The following is a 21,410-nucleotide window of genomic DNA, read 5'->3' as shown; positions in this document are numbered from 1 at the left end:
TGTTGTGGCACAGAGTTGACACAACACTCTCCGGGTCCGGTCGCAGCTCATTATCAGCCTCTACTTGGTTTCACATGATTTATATTCATTGGAAACATATGTTTTTTATTTCAGACTTATTCTAAAACTACATACTTTAAGCTGTCTAATGATATATTTTTTATTTCTGTGTGTCAGATATTGGCCGAGTTTCAGCGCTTTTTAATGACGTGTTTCTAAACAGACGGCGCACCCTAATTATTTTAGTCATTTAAAAAAAAATACAACGTTTTTTTTATATAGTGAGCATACACAAATGAAAGTAGACCCTTTACAGATTTAAATGATGTATTACTTTGACATGTTTGATCAAATATGACAGAGCAGTTTCAGCTCTTTTTGCTGGCATCTGGAAAAAAAAGCATGTTTGGGCGCCGGCGGCAAATCAGACTCCAGAGGGTTAAGTACAAACTGAAATATGTAGTTTGTAAAATATTTAATCAAAATGGAATTTGTCAGTCCTGCACAAAATTAATTAATTAATTGAAGACATTCATTCAGTTTGTATGTGTGTCTTACTGTCTGTGCAAAGGGAGAATGGGTTGAAGTTTTATATTTGTGCACAACCCATAATCACATATATAAAAATTTTATATTTCATGCTGACCTTACATAAAAAATACTTTAAATGTCATGGAAATGTGTAAAATGTATAGAATTAAAAACTGCTTTATAATAACATTTGTTTTCTTTAATCACATTTGTATCCTCATTTGGGACCACTCAAAAGTAGCCTGTAGTGACTTCTCAAAGGGTCAATGAATGTCCAATATTTAAACTGAAGAAATTGCATCTGGGAACTGAAAAGACTAGTGGATGGATTTTTGGGAGAGCAGTGTTGTCCCATTATTGTCTGACAAAGAATTTAAGCTGCTCAACAGTCCTGGATCTTCATTGTTGTATTTTTCTTTTTATGATGCTTTTTATTACGATTTATTGATTGCCACTTGGTGGTATCTACCTTTACAGTTCAGCATCAGTTCAACAGCAAGCAGAACATTTTGAGAGTAATAAATGATGGATGAAACTCCTTTTTTTGAAGTAGTTGAAAAGAAGGTTTTGGGGACATGTTAATTTTAATAGACATCAATCAGTGTTTCTGATTAACATTTCTATTAATAGATTTGGTTGATTAAGCAAGAGTCTTGTGGCAAAAATTATAATAGGACATTATAGCATAATAAATCCTAGCACTTTGGATTTGGATTTTTTTCTTCAAGTGAAAGTTTGAAGGAAGCACTTTTACTGGAGTAATATTTGACCTAGTGTATCTCTACTTTAACTCAGGTACATGGTTTGTGTACTCTGTCAAACCCTGTACTAAACAAATAAGTTTTTAATCTACACTTAAACACAGTGTTTGTGTCTGAGACCCAAGCACTAAATTGAAGGCTGTTCCATAACTGTAGGCCTTTGTAAAAAATAATAATTAAAAAGCTCTTCCTTTTGCTGTAATCATTATTTAAGGTACCAACAAATAGCCTGCCTTACGTGGTTAAGACAGTGGTGATGTGGTTTAATATTGGCCTATTGTTGTAGCTAGTAGCTGACAGGGGTCGAGGTCATGTTTGTCATTAAGGGTTTGATAACTGCCAGCTTGAATAATTTATGTACTCAACCATTGTTAAGGGAAGAATGTTTTTTTTTTTTTTTTTTTGAACGGCTCTATTTATTCAGAAATTATTTGTTTGAAGAAACATGTAGGTCTTCTTTTTCTTTCAGCTTCTCCTGTTAGGGGTTTGCCACAGCAGATCATCTGTGTCCATACCACCCTATACTCAACTGCCTGCATGTCTTCCCTCACCACATCCATTAACCTCTTCCTTGGCCTTCCTCTTTTCCTCCTACTGGTGGCTCCATCCTCAGCCTTTTTTAGATGAAGAAATAAGTAAAAATAATTTGCTTTCTTGAATTAAACATTGCAATTCCTAATCTGATAAAATTATATTTTTATTTGCAGGGGTATTTATAAAATGCTTTGGCTTTACATTAATAGTGTCTTTATAGTCTATAGATTTTTTGGCTAATATTTTTAATATTCCTATTTAATTTTGCTACAATAATTAATATAAATCTAGGATTGTTTCTTTTTTATGAGGGTAAAAAAACATGTTGCTTTAGCAGCACTAAGAGTTTGTTTATAATTAATTAAGCTCTCCATCCATGCTGTTCGAAATACTGTCAATTTGGTTTGGTGCCATTTACCGTCTAATTTCTTAGTAGCCTGTTTTAACGTGTATATATGATCATTATACCACGATGTGGTAAGGGGAAATACATTGTCTGGAGTGTGTCTGAATGTTGATTCTATTTCAGATATCTATTTATTTCAGATTCTATTACATTCAGTAGCCCAATCAAACTCTATGCAGTCAGATGATGAGCCAGTCATTGTCGATAAATCTGGTAGTTTAATACAGTAACGTGGCAAGATACAAATACTATGACTGAGGCATATTTTAAAGAAGATGAAGTAATGATTTGAATTAAAAACTCGTGGACATACATGGTTTTGAAGTGGGAAAGAGATTGCTGGTGTTTCCACCTTTGGCTACAACACTGTGACACAAATTGCATAGTATTGTTAGTTGGTTGATGGAGATTTTGAACCCAAATCAGTTCCATACGACAGAGGAGGCCACCTTCTTTATAACCAATTCTTCCTTGTGCTCTTTATGACTTCCTGCATGTTTGCTCATCTTGTTCTCTTTGATGTGCCTATTGTTAAATCTCATGAATTTGCAAACTGTAGTTGACTGTGCATGCTTGCTTCTCCGCAATCTCTTTAACCACTTGAAAAAAATTAACGTTCATCCTCGACTTATATCATTAGTGGTGTTAAATGTTGTAAAGAGTATCAAATTGAACAAAACAATATAAATGCAAAATTTGAATTCATGATTTTGTAACGGTATCCATGGTAGAGCAAATCCTTGTGGTAATGCTGCACAATTTGAATACCTGAAACTGAAATTGCAGAACCTTTAATGGTTATGGATTATTATTAACATTAGAGTTACCATTAGAGTAGACACAGACACATTTCAGAGACTAGGATGTTGTTAATTTGGCGTGTAACAACCTGGAAGGTGCAGAGTTGAATTAATCAATTATGTTAAATATTTATCTACCAAGTTAAAATGACCAGCTTCCACTACAATCTAATAATATGCAGGTCAGGTGAATTTGAAACACTAACTTTATGGTAGGTGTAAGTGCAGTTGTGAATGTGTGTATGGGTGTTATCCGTGTGATCACCAGCCACATATCAGTGATGTTTCACTGTTTATGCCTAGATGTACTGGGAAAAGCTCCAGTATAATCAACAAGCTACAGTGGAGAAGCACTGTGGAGAATTAATGGATTGATGGTGAATAACAAAGTGAGTTATTTGTTTTGTTTTTACTGCAAAATGCTTATTGTTAAAATAATGTCTAAAAATGTATTTTAAACTTTGTTTTGAAAATGTTATAGGGAACAGTAATTTTAGTATTGGTGCTTACCTCGTATGTAGTGGATAAACATGACATCCTGTTGAAGCAGTAAAATACAGATTTAAATGGAAAACGTAAAAAGTGTTTAGTTCTTTTGATAAGCACTTTATTTTATAATGGTGCTGACATTTCCATGGTTTCTCACTTCTGTAATTTAGCATTGTAATTTATGAGCATATGGTCCAATTTCCCCAGTAGTGGACAGCACAGTACTTTTAATGCATCACACATTGTTGTACAGTTAACATATTGCTGTGGCAGTAGTTGGAAGTGCTCTTCAGCTTTCAAAAAGCACCCAGGCCGAATATATTAGGCAGATTAGCCAATTTAGAGCTCTGCGACAGAGCACTGATATTTCTAAAACTCTAATGGTCAGACGTTATTTTATCAAAAATTTTTTTTTTTTTAGTTAGTTATCGAATATTTGGATTAAGTATTAAAATAATAAAATATTTAAAAAAAAACAGATGGATGTAACTACAGTGGAATTAAGTTGATCAGTCACACCATGAAGTTATGGGAAAGAGGAAGCCAGTCTGAGAGAAGAGGTGACCATCTGTGAGCAACAGTATTTTGCTTTGAGTATGTTGATGGAGAAGTATAGAGAAGGTCATTTAAAGTTGCATTGTGTGTTTGTGGATTTAGAGAAAGCGTACGACAGGGTGCTAAGAGAGGAGTTGTAGTACTGTATGAGGAAGTCAGGTGTGTATAGAAGTATGTGAGGATGGTGCAGGGCATGTATGAGGACAGTGTGACAGACACTTATTTTCCTCACTGTATTTTTTTTATATATATATATATATATATAAAATACAGTGAGGAAAATAAGTATTTGAACACCCTGCTATTTTGCAAGTTCGCCCACTTAGAAATCATGGAGGGGTCTGAAATTGACATCGTAGGTGCATGTCCACTGTGAGAGATATAATCTAAAAAAAAAAAAATCCAGAAATCACAATGTATTATTTTTTTAAACTATTTATTTGTATGATACAGCTGCAAATAAGTATTTGAACACCTGAGAAAGTCAATGTTAATATTTGTTTGTTTGCAATTACAGAGGTCAAACGTTTCCTGTAGTTTTTCACCAGGTTTGCACACACTGCAGGAGGGATTTTGGCCCACTCCTCCACACAGATCTTCTCTAGATTAGTCAGGTTTCTGGCCTGTCACTGAGAAACACAGATTTTGAGCTCCCTCCAAAGATTCTCTATTGGGTTTAGGTCTGGAGACTGGCTAGGCCACACCAGAACCTTGATATGCTTCTTACAGAGCCACTCCTTGGTTATCCTGACTGTGTGCTTCGGGTCATTGTCATGTTGGAAGACCCAGCCTCGACCCATCTTCAATGCTCTAACTGAGGGAAGGAGGTTGTTCCCCAAAATCTCGCAATACATGGCCCCGGTCATCCTCTCCTTAATACAGTGCAGTCGCCCTGTCCCATGTGCAGAAGAACACCCCCAAAGCATGATGCTACCACCCCCATGCTTCACAGTAGGGATGGTGTTCTTGGGATGGTACTCATCATTCTTCTTCCTTCAAACACGTTTAGTGAAATTATGACCCAAAAGTTCTATTTTGGTCTTATCTGACCACATGACTTTCTCCCATGACTCCTCTGGATCATCCAAATGGTCATTGGCAAACTTAAGACGTGCCTGGACATGTGCTGGTTTAAGCAGGGGAACCTTCTGTGCCATGCATGATTTCAAACCATGACGTCTTAGTGTATTACCAACAGTAACCTTGGAAACGGTGGTCCCAGCTCTTTTCATGTCATTGACCAGCTCCTCCCGTGTAGTTCTCGGCAGATTTCTCTCCTTCCTTAGGATCATTGAGACCCCACGAGGTGAGATCTTGCATGGAGCCCCAGTCCGAGGGAGATTGACAGTCATGTTTAGCTTCTTCCATTTTCTAATGATTGCTCCAACAGTGGACCTTTTTTCACCAAGCTGCTTGGCAATTTCCCCGTAGCCCTTTCCAGCCTTGTGGAGGTGTACAATTTTGTCTCTAGTGTCTTTGGACAGCTCTTTGGTCTTGGCCATGTTAGTAGTTGGATTCTTACTGATTGTATGGGGTGGACAGGTGTCTTTATGCAGCTAACGACCTCAAACAGGTGCATCTAATTTAGGAAAATAAATGTAGTGGAGGTGGACATTCTCAAAGACCTGTTAGTCTGCCTTTAAAGTCAGAATTCTAGCTGATAGACAGGTGTTCAAATACTTATTTGCAGCTGTATCATACAAATAAATAGTTTAAAAATCATATATTGTGATTTCTGGATTTTCTTTTTTTTAGATTATGTCTCTCACAGTGGACATGCACCTGCGATGAAAATTTCAGACCCCTCCATGATTTCTAAGTGGGAGAACTTTCAAAATAGCAGGGTGTTCAAATACTTATTTTCCTCACTGTATATATAAGTTCACTTATATATTTTCACGCACAACCATCTCTAGGGTTTAGAGAGAATGGTCCGAAAAAGTGAAAATATCCAGTGAGCGGCAGTTCTGTGGGCCCAAATGCCTTGTTGATGCCAGAGGTCAGAGGAGAATGGCCAGACTGGTTTGAGCTGATAGAAAGGCAACAGTAACTCAAATAACCACTCGTTACAACCGAGGTATGCAGAAGAGCATCTGTAAACGCACAACACGTCGAACCTTGGGGCGGATGGGCTACAGCAGCAGAAGACCACATATATATATATATATATATATATATATCACTGAACATCCATGATGCGAATCTCCCGTTCCACCACATCCCAAAGGTGCTCTATTGGATTGAGATCTGGTGACTGTGGAGGCCATTTGAGTACAGTGAACTTATTGTCATGTTCAAGAAACCAATCTGAGATGATTAGCGCTTTATGACATGGCGCGTTATCCTGCTGGAAGTAGCCATCAGAAGATGGGTACACTGTGGTCATAAAGGGATGGACATGGTCAGCAACAATACTCAGGTAGGCTGTGGCGTTGACACGATGCTCAATTGGTACTAATGGGCCAAAAGTGTGCCAAGAAAATATCCTCCACACCAATACATCACCACCACCAGCCTGAACCATTGATACAAGGCAGGATGGATACATGCTTTCAAGTTGTTGACGCTAAATTCTGACCCTACCATCAGATTGTCGCAGCAGAAATCGAGACTCATCAGACCATGCAACGTTTTTCCAATCTTCTATTGTCCAATTTTGGTGAGCCTGTGCGAATTGTAGCCTCAGTTTCCTGTTCTTAGCTGTCAGGAGTGGCACCCGGTGTGGTCTTCTGCTGCTGTAGCCCATCTGCCCCAAGGTTCGACGTGTTGTGCGTTTAGAGATGCTCTTCTGCATACCTCGGTTGTAACGAGTGGTTATTTGAGTTACTGTTGCCTTTCTATCAGCTCAAACCAGTCTGGCCATTCTCCTCTGACCTCTGGCATCAACAAGGCATTTGCGCCCACAGAACTGCCGCTCACTGGATATTTTCACTTTTTCGGACCATTCTCTGTAAACCCTAGAGATGGTTGTGCGTGAAAATCCCAGTAGATCAGCAGTTTCTGAAATATTCAGACCAGCCTGTCTGGCACCATCAACCATGCCACGTTCAAAGTCACTTAAATCACCTTTCTTCCCCATTCTGACGCTATCAATAAGTGGCCGGAAAAGTTAAGTGTACATATAAGGAACAGCTGGAGGACCAATTTTCACTTTATTAGGTCAATTGGCAACGTGATTGTGTATAAAAAGAGCCTCGCAGAGTGGCAGTGTCTCTCAGAAGTCAAGATGGGCAGAGGATCACCATTTCCCCCAATGCTGTGAAGAAAAATAGTGGAGCAATATCAGAAAGGATTTTCTCAGAGAAAAATGGCAAAGAGTTTGAAATTATCATCATCTACAGTGCATAATATCATCCACAAATTCAGAGAATCTGGAACAATCTCTGTGCATAAGGGTCAAGGCCGGAAAACCATACTGGATGCCCTTGATCTTCGGGCCCTTGGACAGCACTGCATCACATACGGGAATGCTGCTGTAATGGAAATCACAACATGGGCTCAGGAATACTTCCAGAAAACATTGTCGGTGAACACAATCCACCGTGCCATTCGCCCGTATTGGCTAAAACTCTATAGGTCAAAAAAAAAAAACATATCTAAACATGAACCAGAAGCACAGGCATTTTCTCCAGGGCCAAGGCTAATTTAAAATGGGCTCTGGCAAAGTGGAAAACTGTTCTGTGGTCAGACGAATCCAAATTTGAAGTTCTTTTTTGGAAAACTGGGATGCCACACCATGTCATCCGGACTAAAGATGATAAGGACAACCCAAGTTGTTATCAGCGCTCAGTTCAAAAGCCTGCATCTCTGATAGTATGGGGTTGCATGAGTGCATGTGGCATGGGCAGCTTACACATCTGGAAAGGCACCATCAATGCTGAAAGGTATATCCAAGTTCTAGAACAACATATGCTCCCATCCAGACTTCGTCTCTTTCAGGGAAGACCTTGCATTTTCCAACATGACAATGCCAGACCAAACACTGCATCGATCACATCATGGCTGCGTAGAAGAAGGATCCGGGTACTGAAATGGCCAGCCTGCAGTCCAGATCTTTCACCCATAGAAAACATTTGGCGCATCATAAAGAAGAAGATGCGACAATGAAGACCTAAGACAGTTAAGCAACTAGAAGCCTGTATTAGACAAGAATGGGACAACATTCCTATTCCTAAACTTAAGCAACTTGTCTTCTTGTTTGCAGACTGTTATAAAAAAGAAGAGCGGATGCCACACAGTGGTAAACATGGCCTTGTCCCAACTTTTTTTTTTAAAGGGGTTGATGCCATGAAATTTAAAATCAACTTCTTTTTCCCTTAAAATTATAAATGTTCTCAGTTTAAACATTTGATGTCATCTATGTTGTATTCTCAATAAAATATTGAAATTTAAAACTTCCAGATCATTGCATTCTGTTTTTATTCACAATTTGTACAGTGTCAACTTTTTTGGAATCGGGTTTATAGAAGACTGGTCATGCACTTTTTTTTTTATGTGTGTGGTGTCGTTATGTGTCTAGTTCAGCCATGAAACTCCATGAACTGTTTGGTGCTCTTTAATCTGGTGCCACCTGTAAAAATTGTGGCAAGCTTGTTGGCTATGGTAGCAAGGAATAGGAGGCAAATTACAGATTTGCAAGCAAAAGCTGTATTTAGCTACTCTTTGCTTTTACTTTTCAGTGTCTCTTCTTTTTTTATGCACACACACTGCTCAGCATATCTGTCTGCCTTTCTAGTCCACAGGCCCCCAAACTAGGGCCGCCCCATATATATTTGTTGTTATTTTATTAATTATATAATTATATTTATTAATATATTTCTATTTATTTTCATAAACACAGTTTCATGATTAAGTACTGTTTTTTTAGATTTTGTATTCTTTTTTTTATTTTGTTATCCACTATCGACCTATAGTTATAAACTTAGGCTAATTATCAGGACACAAGCCTTCTAGCTACTATATAGCCATCATAAAAACAAAGTCGTCTTCTTCATTTATTGTGATTGGATGTCCTGTGTAGAGGTCGACCGAGATGGGTTATTCTCTAGCTGATGCTGAAATTTAGAAATTAGGGCAGCCGATCGTGGATGTATGATGCCAATTGTTTTGAGTGCCGGTCTGCTTTAGTTTTTCCTTCAGTGTTGGCTCGGGTTGGACGGCATCAGCTGTTTCTTGGCTTATTTCTCAATAAATAAAAAAAAGGCAAAAATTGGCCTGATTAATTGTCCAGCAGATCAATCTGTTGACCTCTAGTTTTGTGCATCCAATCCATTTTGCTATGGCTTTCTACTTGGTCTGATGTTCTTTAGTCACTATTGTAATTTAAATCACTCAGAAATGCTGTTGCAATTTTTTGCTGGAATGCAGAACGTTTATTTGAACTTGCTTGTTTCATTCTGGCCATTAGAAATGTTGTAACTGTGAGATTGATAAAGGAGGAAAACAAGTTAATATGATTATTCCTTCTGTCACACACCTCTTTTACTCAAACGTGCCTGCACACATGCGCGCGCACACACACACACACACACACACACACACACAAACAAACTGAATAAAGCTATCAAATGTAAAAAACATAGCATAGTATTCATTGTCTACATGAAATATAGATTAATCCTTGCTACAAGAATTTACAAAGTTACAAAAAAAAATTAAGAAAGTTATTTAGTCAGGAGCAGTGAGTGATTTTGTGCCAAGTGTCTGTCATGCTGGCCCCAGGTAATCGAGCAGTCCTTATTGTTAAACCCTATATCATATTTGAAGTTTAGCGAAACACACTAACTTTGGTAAGCTGATAAATAATGTTTATAATCCAAATAGTTAAAAGCAATTTTCGTCTTCAAATGGCTCTTTTTGATGTTTTTTTTCTGGAGATTTTCACTCCACACATTTTGCAAATCTTGTTACAGTTCTTGTTTTCTTTTACATTAAATATTAAATTTATTTATATGTCTACTTTTCTTTTTCTCTGGGATGTTGACATTTTGAATGTTTTGTGCAGAATGCAGTATGTGTGGCGGGTAGAGCAGTGCAAATGTGCGCATCTGACTTTTCTTCCACAGGGGCGCTTTGTTCTTATTCTAACTTTTCCCAAATAGTCTCACACTAATATTTCCATCTCGTTTTTATTCATTGACGAAAGTGTAAATTGATTTACCTCATAGTTTTTCTCAATAACTGATTTTTTTTATTATTTTATTCTTATTTAGATGAATACATTTCATAATTTTCATTATTGAAAAAACATAGTTGAAGGAAATTATGATGAAATTTATTCATCAATGAAATTAACAATGCCTGATGCTGCCCATTTAGTCCTGAAATCTACGCTCCTTCTAATGACAAACAGCCTTCATAGAGCTCAGTTCATTAGTATTCCAAGGTATAAAGCAGGCATATTTTTGAGCATTGAATTAAATCACTCTACTAACCTGTTTTTTTGCATAAGGTACATACTTGTGTGGATTGATATAATCCCCAATCATTTATATAGTTTTTGTAGTTTATGTGAAAATATTGGCCCTTGATCAGTCAGGAAGTTCTTTTGGGCTCCCAACACAAAATACTTCTGCAAAACCTATAAACGTTCCCTTTCACTCTTGCAGATACCCTTCTATCACAAATCACTCCTGTCACTCTTCTCCACCCACTCCACCCTGCCTGCACTTTTTTTTTCACTTCTCTAACACACTCTCCATTACTTTGCACTGTTGACCCCAGGTACCTGAACTCCTCCACCTTCTCCACCTCTTTTCCCTGCAACCGCACCACTCCACTGCCCTTCCTCTCATTCACACACATCTACTCTGTCTTACTCCTACTGACTTTTATCCCCTTCTCTCCAGCACGTACCTTCATCTCTCCAGGCTCTTCTCAACCTGCTCGCCACTCTTACCACAAATAACAATATAATCCGCAAACATCATAATCCAGGGAGGCTCCTGTCTGACCTTGTCTGTCAACCTGTTCATCACCACTGCAAACAGGAAAGGGCTCAGAGCCAATCCTTGATGCAGTCCAACCTCCACCTTAAACCAGTCTGTCGTTCCTTCTGCACACTTCACTGCTGCCGCTCTGTCCTCATACATGTTCTGCACCACCCTCACATACTTCTCTGACACACCTGACTTCCTCATACAATACCACAACTCCTCTCTTGGCACCCTGTCGTACGCTTTCTCTAAATCCACAAACACACAATGCAGCTCCTTCTGACCTTTCGTCTGTGGTGCTCTTCCTTCGGCAAAAAAACATACTGTTGCTCACAGATGGTCACCTCTTCTCTCAGTCTGGCTTCCACTACTCTTTTCCATAACTTTATGGTGTGACTGATCAACTTAATTCCCCTGTAGTTACTGCAGGTCTGCACATCTCCCTTATGCTTAAAGATCGGTACCAGCACACTCCTTCTCCATTCCTCAGGCATCCGCTCCCCTTCCAGAATCCTGTTAAACAATTGCGTTAAAAACTCCAAAAACTTTTCATCCTCTTAATTGCTGCACTCACTTCCTCCTTACTAATCCTGTCCACTTCCTGCTTCACCAACTCCACACCACCCAACCTTCTCTCTCTCTCTCTCTCCCAATTCTGTTTTGCCAACCTCTTTTTCCTTATGCCTTCTTGCACTTCCTCATTCCACCACCATGTCTCTTTGTCTTCCTTTCTATTTCCGGCATGGCATAACGGGGCTCAATGTGCTCGATCAGCCTACGAAACCCCACATCTTCTACGACAGAGAATGGCTGATCGTCTAAGGCAATGGATTCCATAATCTTTTGTGTAATGACCTTTGCCTTGACACTATCACTGGGAAACTTCAGTGTGCGCGTGCTTGGAGGGCTTTTGCTTTTCTGTGCCGCGTTATTCTCATATTCAGTATAGCGATCGGGATGTTTGGATTTCAGGTGATAAATTAAACCCGACGTGGAGAAGGTCTTTGCAGACGCACCCCCTCTTGAAATTCCGGCATTACATGTTTTGCAAATCGCTAATCGTGGGTCTTTCTCCAAAATATACTGAAATACGTCCACACCGCAGACAAGCACGTGCAGGGCGCGGTTTCTGTTTGCGTCATCACAACAAACTGTTTTTTCGGTGATCAAAGTCTTTTGGCCGAAAACCGAAAATGCATTTTTGGGCCATTTTCGGCCTGAAATTTTCGGTGGCCGAATATTCGGTGCATCCCTAATACCTACCCATCACCTCCACCTCTGTTCCCTTCACCTACATGCCCATTGATATCTGCCCCAATCACCAATCTTTCATTCCTAGGTATACCTTCTACCACTTCATCCAACTCACTCCAGAATTTTTCCTTCTCCATCTCACAACCCACTTGTGGAGCATAGGCACTGATGACATTTATCATCTCCCCTTCAGCTTCTAGCTTCACGTTCATCGCCCTATCAGAAACTCTCTTCACCTCCACTACACTCTTACTGTACTCTTTTTTCAGATTCACCCCTATACCATTTCTCTTTCCATCCACACCATGATAGAACAGTTTAAACCCACCTTTAATGTTCCTGGCCTTACTCCCTTTCCTCTTGGTCTCCTGAACACACATGACACTTTTCTCCTCTCCATCATATCAGCTATCTCTCTCCCTTTACCAGTCATTTAAAGTACCAACCTGAACCTACACTCTTCTACACTTCTCCTTTCCTTGACATCTCTGTAGACTTCTTGCAACTCTCCTTCTCCTCCTTCGGCCAACAGTAGCCCAATTTCCACCGGTACCTTGTTGGCTAACGATACCTGTGGCGGTCGTTGGTAACCTGGGCCTCGACCAATCTGGTATGAATTGCTCTTTCGTGATCCGCATATTTGATTTGGTGCATGTTTTATGCTCTATGCCCTTCCTAATGCAACCCTCCCCATTTACCAGGGGCTTGGGACCGGCACAAGCACTGGCTTGTGCCTCCCTAATGGCTGGGTTAGACTTTTTCTTTGACTGAGAGGCAGAAAATAGTTTTCATGATTTTCCACATATTTTAATATCAAGGGGTCAATTTTATATGCTACACCTAAACCATAGATGCTAGCACCTCTGCTAATGTTTTATAGTTAGAGCAAGGTGTTGTAAAGCTTGTTACTTTTTTAAATAAATATGAAAACTTTTAAACCACCTGGTGGTTTATTTTTATGAAATTCCCATTTGTTTTTTGAAAACTTTAAATAGTAATTAGATTTATAGAAGTGATTTTGTTTTAGCTAAATATAGTGTGTGTGTGTGTGTGTGTGTGTGTGTGTGTGTGTGTGTGTGTGTGTGTGTGTGTGTGTGTGTGTATACAGTGGGGCAAAAAAGTATATAGTCAGCCACCAATTGTGCAAGTTCTCCGACTTAAAAAGATACGAGAGGCCTGTAATTTTAATCCATAGGTACACTTCAACTATGAGAGACTAAATGAGAAAAAAAAATCCTGAAAATCACATTGTCTGATTTTTAATGAATTTATTTGCAAATTATGGTGGAAAATAAGTATTTGGTCAATAACAAAAGTTCAACTCAATACCCTGTTATATACCCTTTTTTTGGCAATGATAGAGATCAAATGTTTTCTGTAAGTCTCCACAAGGTTTTTACACACTGTAGTTTGGCCCATTCCTCCATGCAGATCTCCTCTAGAGCAGTGATGTTTTGGGACTGTCGCTGGGCAACACGGATTTTTAACTCCCTCCAAAGATTTTATATGGGGTTGAGATCTGCAGACTGGCTAGGCCACTCCAGGACCTTGAAATGCTTCTTATGAAGCCACTCCTTTGTTGCCCGGGTGGTGTGTTTGGGATCATTGTCATGCAGAAAGACCCTGCCACGTTTCATCTTCAATGCCCTTGCTATTGGTAGGAGGTTTTTACGCAAGATACATGACCCCATTCATTCTTTCCTTTACACGGATCAGTCGTCCTGGTCCCTTTGCAGAAAAACAGCCCCAAAGCATGATGTTTCCACCCCCAAAAAATTACAGGCCACTCTTATTTTTTCAAATGGAAGAACTTGCACAATTGGTGGCTGACTAAATACTTTTTTGCCCCACTGTGTGTGTGTGTGTGTGTGTGTGTGTGTGTGTGTGTGTATGTATATATATACATATATATGTATATAACTATTTTCCTGGTTGACAAATATATGACTTCATTTATTGCTCTTTTTTAGCTGTATATTACAAGAAATGCAGACTTGAAAGCAACCACCCAAGAGATTACTGTGTTCTTGGTGAGATGGGGTTCGGTCAGGACCTAAGAAACTCCCATGAGGGCCTAATCAAACTGCAGGACTGGGAGCTGAAGCTACTAGAAACAGTGAAGCGCTTTATGACTCTTCGTGTTAAGAGTGACAAGGAGTATGCATCACTTCTTCTCAACATTACCCAGCAAGTGGACAAACAAGACAACTCCTCACAGATCCAGTACATCAGCACTGTCTCTAAGGTGACTAGTGCTTCCTAATTTGATACCTTGACTTTAGATGAGGGGTAGAGGATGTTATTGACGGAAGTAACTATGTCCAAGTACATTACGTTATTGTAGTACAATGTGTTGAAGACAGACTAAGTCTTTGCTCAGATTAACTAATTCTGATCATTCTATGCTCTGCTGCCATTAGTCGTGGGCTCAGATGGTACAGCAGACAGAACAGCTTAGTAAGATCATGAAGTCTAATGCTGAAGAGCTGAATTCTGGCCCACTACATCGTCTCACCATGATGATCAAAGACAAGCAGCAGTTGAAGAGAAGCTACCAGAGTATCCACCAGCAGATTGAGTTTGAGTTAAACAAGGCAAGTAAAGTAATATTTTTATTCTTGAAATAAAAACAACAAAAAAATTTTCACCTGCATTTTGATTTCCATCGAAATATTTTTCAATGTATGATATGATTCAGGCTTATGAGGCAGGTGATGAGATCTAGGCACATGCTTATTTTTTTCCAGGTTACAAAAACCGATATTGAAAAGCTGAAGGGTATTTACAAACAATTAACTAAAGATGCTCATAGTGCCAAAGAGAAATACAAGGAGGCAATTATGAAAGGTAAGGATTTTGTTAATCCCTGTATGCAATTTTATTTGAGACTCCTTTATTTAGTTCAATTATTCAGGAGAAATTTTTTCAAAAAGCATTTCTTGTTGATACCAATGTGTAGAAATCATCCAAATATTATATAGTGTTGTGAAAAAGTATTTGCTTATAAATTTGATTTATTATTATTTTTTTGCATATTTGTCACACTCAAATGATTCAGATAATTAAGCACATTTGCATAATACACAAAGATAAACAGAGTAAATGCAAATTGCAGTTTTTAAATTTACAGGTGCGCAACGAGGACTCATCCAGGAGCTCATAAAAGAACTCAGAACAGCATCTAAAGAACTGCAGGCCTCAATTGCCTCAGTTAAGGTCAGTGTTCATGATTCAACAATAAGAAATAGACTGGGAAAAATGACATCCAAAAAGATTATCCCCAAGACATTTGGGCAAATATTCTGTAGACTAAAATCTTTTAGTCTTTTTGAAGGAGTGTGTCCCGTTGCATGTGGCATAAAAATTAACACAGCATTTCATAAAAAGATCATCATACAAACAGTAAAACATGGTGGTCTGGGGGTGCTTTGCTGCTTCAAGACCTGGATGACTTGCCATAATCAATGGAACCATGAATTCTGCACTCTATTGGAAAATCCTGAAAGAGAATCTCCTGCCATCAGTTCATGACCTCAAGCACCAGCACACTTGGGCTATGCAGCAGGACAATGATCGGAAACACATCCTGAAATGTTTCGGGAAGTGTTTACATCCTGCAGTGTACCAGCAAGTCCATCTCTGAATAGCTCAAAAAAACAAAATTAAGCTTTTCAAGTGGTCTAGTCAAAGCCTGGACTAAAATCTGATTGAGATGCTGTAGCATGACCATAAACAGGCCGTTCATGCTCGAAAACCCTCCAGTGTGGCTGAAGTAAAACAATTCAGCAAAGTAGAGTGGGCCAAAATTCCTCTACAGCAATATGTAAGATTTATTGCCACTAATCGCAAATGCTTTATTGTAGTTTATAACCAGTTATAAGGTTTGGGATTTCTTTTTCACATGGGGCAGGCAAGTGTTTTCAGCGTTCTTTCTTAATAAATGAAATCATAATGCATTTATTAAGATTATCTTGTTTAGTATTAATGTTTGCTTTATGATCTGAATCATTTAATTTTGACAAATATGCAAAAACGTGGGCAAAAACTTTTTCCACAGCACTGTGTATTTATGTATTTATGTTTATATATATATATATATATATATATATATATATATATATATATATATATATATATATATATATATATATATGTATATATAAAACTGTTTTTAGCCTCTGTCATTTTTAAGACATTATTGTATGTTTATTAGGTTGAAGGCTTCATTGCAAGATCACATACTGATTAGTCACTGAGCCTGTGGGTGTGGTTGCTGAGCCCCGAAGTTAGTGGCTTAAATCAGGGCTAAAATTTTGTAATGTGTGCTAGGTTCAACCTAAATGTTGCTTTCTGTAGGTAAGGAGCCAGAGAAGGCCCGTGAACGCTATGACAAAGCCACCATGAAGCTGCACAATTTGCACAACCAGTATGTGCTAGCAGTGCATAGTGCACAGCTCCACCATGACCATTATCATGAAAACACTCTCCCTCTCCTGCTCGATTCTCTGCAGAAGATGCAAGAGGAGATGGTCAGCGCCTTGTGAGTCTTGCACATTAGACAAACCTTACACACTTACAATATGGAGTTTTAAGTTTGTTTTTATTTAAATTTAAAGAAGGTTGTTAAATGCATAGCCTTTTCATTACATGGATATTGCTGCTAATAAGCATTTTAAAATAGGCATTTAGTTTTAACAAGTCCAGACATTATTACATCTTGTCTTTATATGTAAAAAAACTCTTACTATAAAAATATATTATTGCTATTAAATTGGTACTTATATTATATATATTCGTTTTAAGTTAGATAAACATTTTAATTCTTGTTAGTCAAGCGAGTCAAGTCAAGAAGCTTTTATTGTTATTTCAACCATATATAGCTGACGCAGTACACAGTGAAATGAAACCACGTTCCTCCAGAACCCTGATGCTACATAAAACAACATAAAACAACAATCCCAGAAACAGACAACACAGGGCCAAGGACTAGTAAGAAAAATCCTTGCCACATAAAGTGCATGTGTGCAACCTGGTGCAAACAGTGCAAAAAGACAACACAAGGCAGTGCAAGACAACACAGGACAGTGCAAGACAATACACAAAACACAAAATAGCTCTGCCAGTAAGCCTGTCGTAATGAGATAAAGTGAACAGTAGCAAAAATGTAAACAGAATATTGTGCAAATGAGCAAATAGCAGCAATCTCAGGAGATGTGCAAAAATGGCATGTAAACACTTTGTGGTAATGATTTAGTGCGAGTGGTACTGAATCATGGGTGTGCGAAGTGAGTACGAGTGTGTGTTGAGTCCGGTCTGTACAGATTCCCTGATGGTAGGAGAGTGAAAAGTGTGTGTGAGACGGGTGTGTGTGGTCATCCACAATGCTGTTGGTTTTGCTGATGCAGCATGTGGTGTATATGTCCATGATAGTGGGGAGAGAGACTCTGATGATCTTCTCAGCTGTCCTCACTATCCACTGTCGGGTCTTGCGATCCGAGAGGTGCGGTTCCCAAACCTGGCAGTGATGCAGCTGCTCAGGATGCTCTCAATGGTCCCTCTGTAGAACGTGGTCAGGATGGGGGGAGGAAGATGAGCTTTCCTCAGCCTTCTAAGGAAGTAGAGACACTACTGGGCTTTCTTGGTGATGGAGCTGGTGTTGAGTGACCAGGTGAGGTTATCCGCCAAGTGAACACCAAGGAATTTGGTGCTCTTGACGATCTCAACTGAGGCTCCATTAATAATCAGTGGAGATTGGTCACTCTGTGCTCTCCTGAAGTCCACAGCCATCTCTTTGGTTTTGTCAACGTTCAGAGACAGGTTGTTTGCTCCACACCAGGCAGTTAACTGATGCACCGCCTCTCTGTATGCTGAATCGTCGCTCTTGCTGATTAGACCCACCATGGTCGTGTCATCGGCAAACTTGTGTGGTTGGAGCTATGCATTGCTACACAGTAGTGAGTCAGCAGAGTGAACAGCAGTTGGCTGAGCACACAGCCCTGAGGGGCTCCATTGCTCAGTGTGGTGGTGCTGGAGATGCTGTTCCCGATCCGGACTAACTGAAGTCCAGGATCTAGTTGCAGAGGGAGGTGTTCAGGCTCAGTAGGCTCAACTTCTGAATCAGGTGCTGAGGAATGATTGTGTTGAATGCTGAGCTGACGTCAATGAACAGCATTTGTACATATGTGTCCTTGTTGTCCAGGTGGGTGAGGGCCAAATGGAGGGTTGTGGAGATGGCATTGTCCGTGGAATGGTTTGGACGATACGCAAACTGCATGGAGTCCAGGGAGGGTGGAAGCTGGGTTTTAATGTGCTTCATGACGAGTCTCTTCAAGCACTTCATCATGATGGGTGTGAGCGCGACGGGACGATAGTCATTGAGGCAGGAGACAGTAGACTTCTTTGGCACAGGAACAATGATCGTTGTCTTGAGGCACGTGGGAACAACGTTGCTGCTCAGGGAGATGTTAAAGATGTCAGTGAAGACATCCGCTAGCTGTTCTGCACATTCCCTGAGCAGTGTGCTGAAAGTGGGCGTGGATCTTCTTTGCATGTGTGCGCTTTGCCTCTCTGATGGCACGGGACAGTTTGGCCCTTGCTGTTCTTAAGGTCGTCTTGTCCCCTGTTCTGAAGGCAGAGTCTCTTTGTTTAAACAGCACACGCACATTTGCAGTCATCCACGGCTTCTGGTTGGAGCATGTAGTGATGGTCTTGGAGATGGTTACATCATCAACGCCCTTGCTGATGTAGCTGGTCACTGTTGATGTGTACTCCTCCAAGTTGATGGAATTGCTATTGGTGTGCAGCCTCTCTAAACATGTCCCAGTTAGTGCACTCAAAACAGTCTTGAAGAGCAGAAGTAGCTCCTGCTGGCCAGGTTTTCACCTGTTTCAAAACCGGTTTAGAGTGTCTGACGAGCGGTCTGTATGCTGGAATTAACATAACAGAGCTGTGGTCTGAGTAGCCGAGATGGGGGCGGGGGTCCGCACGATACACGCCGGGGATGTTTGTATAAACAAGATCCAGCATGTTCGCTCCTCTCGTTGCAAAGTCCACATGCTGATGGAGATTAGGGAGCACAGTCCTGAGCACGAGTCTTACCACACAGAGCTGCGTTTCTGTCAGCACGAAACACGGTTAGCCCGTCTAGCTGGATGGCGGCTTCCGGAACTCTGTGGCTGAGCCAAAACAAAGACGCAGCAGTCTCTAAACTCTTGCCGCGTGGTCCGCTGGAAACGGATGTAATCCAGTTTATTGTCCAGGGAGCAGACGTTTAAAAGAAAAATGGACAGGAGAGCCGGCCGGCTAGGGTTAGCATTTAGCCTAGCATGGACACCCACCCGCTTGCCGTGCTTCCGCTTCCTCGAGCAGCGCTTTCGACGCCCCCTCTCCCGGCCACCAACATCAAGTGACACCAAGGGCTGGGGGCCCGGTCTTTGTGGCGGAGGTCGCAGCAAGCCGAGTTCGCAAAGGTTATTATTAACTTCATCATGCAGATTATTGGTTGGATGATGCTTGTACCGTAACAGTGTCTTACACATGAACACAGCTGACTCTGGTGTCCATGTATTGTGAAAGGTCAGGCTACTGCTGCGCCGCCATCTTGGATTGTACTCTGCACAATTTCGTTAAGTGGCTTGGTCATCACGCTAACCCATAACTTGAGCAGCCCAACTAATGGATTATTTATTATCGATAAATTTCATAATCTATTATTATTAATTTTGTGTGTGTGTGTGTGTGTGTTTGAGACAATACTATAGAATGAAACATATATTTTATATTTTAGTCAATGTGCAGCTTGTAGCAGTACAGATTTACTGTTCTCTGAATATAATTCAGCATACAGCCATTATTGTCAAAACAGCTGCCAACAAAGTGAGTACACCCTAAGTAAAAAATCAAATCAAAATCAAATTTTATTTGTCACATACACATAGATACAGGGTACGACATGCAGTGAAATGCTTATTACGACGGTCCGGCATGAGGGAATAGAATGGGGAGAAAAATAATACAAAGAAAAAGAAGACTGATAAATAAAGAATAAAAACTATATAAAAATATAAGAATTATATATATATATATATATATATATATATATATATATATATATATATATATATATATATATATATATATATATATATATAATGTGTGTGTATATATATATATATATATATATATATATATATATATATATATATATATATATATATATATATATATATATATATATGTATATATATATGTATATATATATATAAATAATGTATATGTATGTATGTGTGTATATGAAAGAATATATGAAAAAATCCAGAAATCACAATATATGAATTTTAAACTATTTATTTGTATGATACAGCTGCAAATAAGTATTTGAACACCTGTCTATCAGCTAAAATTCTGACCCTCAAAGACCTGTTAGTCTGCCTTTAAAATGTCCACCTCCATTACATTTATTATCCTAAATTATATAAACCTGTTTGAGGTCGTTAGCTGCATAAAGACACCTGTCCACATAGACACATTGCCCCCATACAATCAGTAAGAATCCAACTACTAACATGGCCAAGACCAAAGAGCTGTCCAAAGACACTAGAGACAAAATTGTACACCTCCACAAGGCTGGAAAGGGCTACGGGGAAATTGCCAAGCAGCTTGGTGAAAAAAGGTCCACTGTTGGAGCAATCATTATGGAAGAATCTAAACATGACTGTCAATCTCCCTCGGACTGGGGCTCCATGCAAGATCTCACCTCATGGGGTCTCAATGATCCTAAGGAAGGTGAGAAATCAGCCCAGAACTACAAGGGAGGAGCTGGTCAATGACCAAAAGAACTGGGACCACCGTTTCCAAGGTTACTGTTGGTAATACACTAAGACGTCATGGTTTGAAATCATGCATGGCACGGAAGGTTCCCCTGCTTAAACCAGCACATGTTTAGGCACGTCTTAAGTTTGCCAATGACCATTTGGATGATCCAGAGGAGTCATGGGAGAAAGTCATGTGGTCAGATGAGACCAAAATAGAACTTTTGGGTCATAATTCCACTAAACGTGTTTGGAGGAAGAAGAATGATGAGTACCATCCCAAGAACACCATCCCTACTGTGAAGCATGGGGGTGGTAGCATCATGCTTTGGGGG

At 39.6% G+C, this 21,410-nt stretch overlaps 1 protein-coding gene across 4 annotated transcripts in view; it reads left to right on the top strand.

Annotated features, from left to right (window-relative positions):
- Positions 1 to 21,410, top strand: part of fer (fer (fps/fes related) tyrosine kinase) — a 66,572-nt gene that overhangs the window by 7,428 nt on the left and 37,734 nt on the right. For 2 of the 4 annotated variants that reach the window (XR_014531824.1, XM_083531824.1), the window contains exons 2-5: positions 14,236 to 14,510; positions 14,686 to 14,859; positions 15,013 to 15,112; positions 16,622 to 16,805. Coding sequence is in view for 3 of the 4 variants with exons in the window: in XM_083531824.1 (XP_083387950.1) it covers positions 14,236 to 14,510; positions 14,686 to 14,859; positions 15,013 to 15,112; positions 16,622 to 16,805 (733 nt within the window). In the remaining variant the exon portion in view is untranslated. Of the gene's footprint in view, positions 1 to 3,335; positions 3,422 to 14,235; positions 14,511 to 14,685; positions 14,860 to 15,012; positions 15,113 to 15,395; positions 15,482 to 16,621; positions 16,806 to 21,410 lie in introns of all 4 variants that reach the window. The other 2 variants (XM_083531825.1, XM_083531826.1) reach the window with 2 other exon arrangements.

Source organism: Silurus aristotelis (assembly GCF_946808225.1).
Source record: "Silurus aristotelis genome assembly, chromosome: 26".
NCBI classification, from domain to species: domain Eukaryota; kingdom Metazoa; phylum Chordata; class Actinopteri; order Siluriformes; family Siluridae; genus Silurus; species Silurus aristotelis.
This window is presented reverse-complemented; position numbering and strand designations above follow the sequence as displayed.